General features: G+C 59.7%; 1 protein-coding gene across 1 annotated transcript; it reads left to right on the top strand.

The window, feature by feature from the left end:
• The first annotated feature begins 311 nt into the window (after positions 1-311).
• SPPL2C (signal peptide peptidase like 2C) lies at positions 312-2364 on the top strand. Its single transcript, XM_028522038.2, has one exon. The coding sequence runs from the start codon at positions 328-330 to the stop codon at positions 2362-2364; it is 2037 nt and encodes a 678-aa protein (XP_028377839.1). The 5' UTR covers positions 312-327.
• Positions 2365-6406: the final 4042 nt, after the last annotated feature.

Here is a 6406-nt window from a genome sequence, read left to right as displayed (position 1 = left end):
AGCTGGTCCCGAATCCTGTCTGGGATCCTCAACCCCATCCTCCCACATCTGATTTCAAATTGCCTGGCTCAGCCCCACCTGGGGGCGGGCAGAGGAAGGACCCAGATCACCCCCCTCCAGGGGCAGTGTGGCGGGGCAGGCTCCAGAGAGGGGCCCTGTTTTCTGCAGCGGTGCCCTGAGCCCCGGGGGCCCAGCTTTATGACTCGGTAGGTGTGGCCCTGGTTTCTGGGATGGGAGCCACACTGCTCTGTGACAGAGGGCCGCGCCCAGCCTCTGGGAGAGGGACCCGGGCTGCCAGCCGCTGCCACGTCGGGGTGACTGAGGAGGATGGCGTGCCTGGGTTTCCTCCTCCTCCTTCTCGCCAGCGCAGTGGCCCGGGGGGAGTATGGCGTGGCCCACGTGGTGTCCCAGAACTGGAGCAAGGACTACTGCGTGCTCTTCAGCTCGGACTATGTCACCCTGCCCCGGGACCTGCGTCACGCCCCACTCCTGCCGCTGTACGATGGCACCTCGGCATCCTGGTGCCCTGGCGAGGACGACTCCCACCAGGCCCCGCCCAGCTCCCCCGGCCGGCAGCCTCTCCACCGCACCACCGCCCTCGTCATGAGGGGCAACTGCAGCTTCTATGCTAAGGGCTGGCTGGCGCAGGGCCGAGGTGCCCACGGGCTGCTCATCGTGAGCCGGGTCAGCGGCCAGCAGTGCTCAGACACCACCCTGGTGTCCCAGGACCCCCGCAAGCCTCTGCCAGACCTCACCATCCCTGTGGCCATGCTCCGATACACCGACCTGCTGGACATCCTCAGCCACACCCACGGCGGTGCCATGGTCCGCGTGGCCTTGTATGCACCTCAAGAGCCCGTCCTCGACTACAACATGGTGGTCATCTTCATCCTGGCCATAGGTACCGTGGCCGCGGGCGGCTACTGGGCCGGCCTGACTGAGGCTGACCAGCTGCAGCGGCGCCGGGCCCGAGGAGGAGGGGGGCCTGGAGGTCACAATCAACAGGAAGCAGTGGCAGCCCAGGGGGGACCAGAGGAAAAAGATGAAGACACAGCCGTGGACTTCACACCGGCCATGACGGGAGCAGTGGTCACCATGTCCTGCTGCATCATGCTGCTGCTCTACTTCTTCTACGACTGCTTCGTCTACGTCATGATCGCCATCTTCGGCCTGGGCGCGGGCACCGGCCTCTACAGCTGCCTGGCCCCCCTGGTGCACTGCCTGCCCCTGCAGCAATACCAGTGGCCGCTGCCTGGCCGCCGGGCCTGTCTGCCGCTGCCCCTGCTGCTGCTGGCCGGCCTGTGCACGGCGGTGACCGTCCTCTGGGTTGTCTACCGCAACGAGGACCGCTGGGCTTGGCTCCTGCAGGACGTGCTAGGCATGGCCTACTGCCTTTTCGTGCTGCAGCGTGTGCGGCTGCCCAAACTCAAGAACTGCACCTCCTTCCTGCTGGCCCTGCTGGCCTTCGATGTGTTCTTCGTCTTCATCACGCCCCTCCTCACCAGGACTGGCGAGAGCATCATGGTGGAGGTGGCCTCGGGCCCGGCAGACTCCTCGAGCCACGAGAAGCTGCCCATGGTGCTCAGAGTGCCCCGGTTGAGCTTCTCGGCCTTGACCCTGTGTGACCAGCCCTTCACCATCCTCGGCTTCGGTGACATCGTGGTGCCAGGCTTCTTGGTTGCCTACTGTCATCGCTTTGATGTACAGATGCACTCACGCCAGGTCTACTTCATGGCCTGCACCACGGCATACGCTGTGGGTCTGCTGGTCACTTTTGCCGCCATGATCCTCATGCAGATGGGCCAGCCCGCCCTGCTCTACCTGGTGTCCAGCACCCTGCTCACAAGCCTGGCTGTGGCCGCCTGCCGCCAAGAGCTCACCCTTTTCTGGACTGGCCAGGGCAGAGCCAAGACACCCGCCCAGCCCGTGGCAGGGCTCCGTGGCACCCATTCAGTTGGCTCCAGGAAGAAGTGGGAGGGCACAGCCGACACCTACACAGCCAGCGAGCCTGAGGGGGCCACCAACCACTTGGCAGAGGACTTAGACAGAAACTTCAGGGAAGACACTGCCAGGATCGTCACCATAGCTGAGGATGGAGCCACCAGCCTGGTTGGCTATAGTGACAGCTCTGAGGGCTGGAGCGATGCCATTCTTGCCCCCGAGGAGCTGCCCTGGGCCTCCCCAAGGGCCTTAGAGGAGCCAATGCCACTGAGGCCACCGAGGCCACCAAGGCCATCCCCTTCAAAGCCCGGCCAGGCCCAGGCCCAGGCCCAGGCCCAGGCCGCTGACCTGCTCTGGACGGGGCTGCACAAAAGGACGGGCGTGAAGGTAAAGAGCAGCATGTCGACCCAGGCTCCCTTGTGAACCAGGCCCTGGGACACGTACCTCTAGAAGGGCTGGAAGAATATTGCAAAGCAAAGGCACACGTAGCAGAAAGAAATCAGGGCATTAAAGATATTCCAGATCTATCCAGCCGAGCCTCTTTGTTTGTTTGGGTGATAGGAAAGCAGCAGCCATGGAATAAATCCACACAGGGCCCAGAGGGTCCTGAGGTTAGGCACCGCCCCACATTGTGCAGGGGGGAAATGGAGGCTCAGAGAGAGCACACGACTCGCACAAAGTGGCTCAGCAAGGTCAAGATTTCCTCCCAGGGCTTGCCAGGCTGTGACTGCGTCTCTTCCTGCTTCCCCAGTGCCCACCCGGCTCCTCAGCCTGGCAGGCAGGCCCCACCTGTCCCTGCAGCCCCACCCCAGCGTCACTGCCCATCCCTTCCTCGTGCTCAGGTCCAGCCCGGCCGGCACTGTCCCTTGGTCGTGCCATGTCCTCTGTGCTGTTCCCTCTGGCTGGGGTGACCTTCCCGCTCCAGACAAACTCCCAGCCCATCTCTCTGGCTCGCTAAAACATTCCTCGGCATCCTTCCAATGTCAGCTCACATCCGTCCTGTCTGCTCAACACCCCTGCTCTGAGCATCCTGGATGGCAGCACCCCACCCAGGGTTCTGCACAGACCCCGAGGGCGCACCTGCTGTGTGCATTACCCCGTGAAGGGCACCGAAGCAGGCACGGTCTCGCTGGGGGATGGGTGGGAAGTGGGACACAGACAACAAACAACCTGAGGATTGTCTTAAAGAGCAGACTAGAAGGGTTGAAGCTGGAGAGGAAGAATTTAGGAGATGGCGGCTCTATTTCATATGCTGCCTTCATCGAATCTGGGTAATAGACAAGTCTCTTAACGCTTTGGGGTCTCAGTAGTCTCATCTTCATAATGGTACTTATCATACCATGACCACCTGAAGACGGGGGCATGGACAAGATGGCCTCTTGAGCCCTGGCTGGTGTAGCTCAGTGCCTGAGCGCTGGCCTGTGAATCAAGCGGTCACTGGTTCGATTCCTAGTCAGGGCATATGCCTGGGTTGTGCGCCAGGTCCCCAGTAGGGGGTGTGCAAGGGGTAACCACACATTGATGTTTCTCTCCCTCTCTTTCTCTTTCCCTTCCCCTCTCTAAAAAATAAAATAAAATCTTAAAAAAAAAAGATGGCCTCTTGAGGACCCCACAGATTTTTAGTCCATATGGTGTGTTCATATGTTGCTGCAGCAAAGCAAACAAACCCTGGGTTGACGGAAGGCTTCCTGGAGGAGGCTACATTGGAGGTAAGGGGATCACGTCCTGAGAGGCAGTGTGTGGTACAGTAGTTAGGGTTCTAGAGCCGGCTGCCTACCAGAAATTCTTGCTCTACTACTGACCGGTACTGTGTCATTGAGCAAATGACTTAACTGTTCAGTGCCTCGGTTTCCTTATCTGTGAAATGGGATGATAATGACCCACCATGGGGTTTTGGTGAGGTTTGAATGAGTTTATGTCAGATGACTGACACCACGTCTGCATGTAGGACGAGCTCTATGAATGTTTATTCATATTGTTTCCCTTCGTGGAAAGCCTTTCGGAATCAAATCCAACTCCTACAAGGCCTTCAAGTCCTGGCCCCGACTTCCTCTCGTCTTCCTTCCACGCCCGCCGTTCCTGCGCCTACCATCGTGAGGGAGTAGACAGCAGACCCCACACCACCGCTGTCCCCCCAGGGCCCTCCCACAGGCTGGTTCCTCTTTCCCTCCTCCCACCCCCAGAACTGGGCTGGCCAGCCCTCTCCTCCAGTCCCAGCTCAAACACCCCCTCCTCCAAGGCCTTCCTTGACCATCCTTTCTAAACTAGCCCCCAGCCTCAATCACAATACTGTACACGCTATTTGCTAGTTTTCTTACCCACCTTCCCCACCCCCATTGACTATCAGCTACTTTCAGGGCCTAGAACAAGGCCCAGTGTGTAATAGATGCTCATTGTATGTTTGTTGGAGGAAGGAAGGAAGGAAGGAAGGAAGAAAGGAAGGAAGGAAGGAAGGAAGGAAGGAAGGAAGGAAGGAAGGAAGGGAGGGAGGGAGGAAGGGCGGGCTGAGGAATTAATCCACCTTGAACCATGGAGAAAGAGGGGACCCCATGAGGTAAGGTTCCCAGGCCACCTCCCTGCAGGGCTCACACCTGCAGGGCCTTGGTTGTGTGAAGATACGACTCTTAGGGGACTGGCTGGGCACTGGGGGAGGTGGTTAGAGGGCTCGTGGGGGTTCAGGTAACAGGCATCTAAAAGGAAGCCCCCCCCCCCCCCCCCCCCCCCCCCCGCCGCTGGTCTCCTCGGCAAACAGCACCTGACGGCCTGGGCTGGACAAGGGCGGCGTGAGGAGCCGGGCCAGGACCCCGACCGAAGGTGTTGACAGCCTCTCCTACTGGAGCCAGAGGCCATCTGGCCAGGACAGCGGGGCCTCTGCAGGCCCTGGCTTGTCCCCAGCCCAAGCAGCCTCCCACTGCTGATTTGCGTCACTGGGCCTGCCAGGGGTGGGCTGCACCCCTGTGCCGGGCCCAACGGGGAGGGCTGGACAGAGCCAAGCCCCTCAGCACCCCCTCAGCCCACCAGACTGGGGGACAAGGGAACTCTTCTCTCCCAAAGAGAGAGGTAAAAGAGACCCACCTTGCAGCCAGGTGAGAGGTAAAAGAGAGGTAAAAAGAGAGCCACTTTGCAGCCAGGGTGGCTCTGAGGACACTGGGCTAGAGCTCCCTGCAGCAAGGCAAGTGCCTGCGGCCAAGGAGAGGAGTCTGCAGGGGACAGCCTGGCCATGCCCGCATCTGAGCCCACAGAGTCCGCTCTGCCCTCACTGCTCCAACGGGGGCAAACACTCAGAGAACACTTTATCTACAAAATGGGGAGAATAACACAACCTACCCCAATGGTTGTGCTTGGTATTAAACCACCCAGGTGAGGAGCTGAGCCTGGACTTGGAATCCGTGCTGCTGCTCTGTGATGACCCAGGGTCCTCTGCACCTCCCTGGCCCCCAGAGCTGTGCTCCTCTTAGCTTCAGGCTCAGCCTCACTTTGCCAGTACCCTCCCAGGCACTGGGCCAAACCCAGGTGGCTGGACCAAGCTGCCACCTGTCACAGGTGCCCAGAACTGGCAGCCCCCACCGGAATGTCAGAGGAACACAGGGTAGTGCACATGTGTATGTACACCCATGTACACACGTGCCCACATCTATACTGTGCCCTCAGGCATACATGCACATACACACCCTCACACACACCCACACACATGTGCACACTCATACCCGAGCACATACCTACTGAACAAGTGCACAGACCTGTGCATACCCTAAACATGTGTGTACACATACACCTGGGCTGTGACCCTTGCTGCTATTCCCTTCAGACCTTGCCCTCCCCTCCAGGCCTGTCCTGGGCCTGTGGGAGTGGAGGGGCTGGTGCCTAAATTTCCTACCCCAGAAGGCAGAGTGGCCCTTTTCCCGTGGGGCAGACACTGAGACATGCTGCTCAGATGCTCAGACCGCCCCTCCTCTTTGAGACGGATGGCTGGCCAGCAGCCCCCTCCAGGCTGCTCTTCGAGGAGATGGGGGACACGGGGGGCCAGCCAATGGTGAAGCAAGACGGCAGCACCAGGATCTGGCATCTCCCCACAGTGCCTCCTCTCACAGGCAGCCTGTGCTCCCAGCCCCTGGGCTGACAGAGACGGCAGCAGGCCTACGTCCCAGACCGGTGCCTGCCCTGCCCTCACCTGCTCCCTCCTTCTGCCCTTTGCACTCTGAACTCCATCCCAGTGTCAGCTTACTGAAGAGCACGGCCTGTGACAGGTGAAACCTCAGGTGGGGCTAGGTCAGGAAGAGACTCCCCAAGGCCCAGCCCATGCTTTGCTCAGGCCACCAGTAATTCTCTCTGTGACCTGTTTAACCTTGGAGAGAACCCCATGAGCAGAAGAGTTGAGGGCTTGTTTTGTTGTTGTTGTTGTTGGAGTTTGGGAGGGTTGCTTCTTGTTTTTGTTTTAGTTAATAAAGAGTTTGGTACCCTGGAT

This window comes from Phyllostomus discolor, chromosome 8 (assembly GCF_004126475.2).
Source record: "Phyllostomus discolor isolate MPI-MPIP mPhyDis1 chromosome 8, mPhyDis1.pri.v3, whole genome shotgun sequence".
Lineage (NCBI taxonomy): Eukaryota > Metazoa > Chordata > Mammalia > Chiroptera > Phyllostomidae > Phyllostomus > Phyllostomus discolor.
The sequence above is the reverse complement of the archived record's forward strand: the minus strand, read 5'-3'. Positions and strand labels throughout refer to the sequence as shown.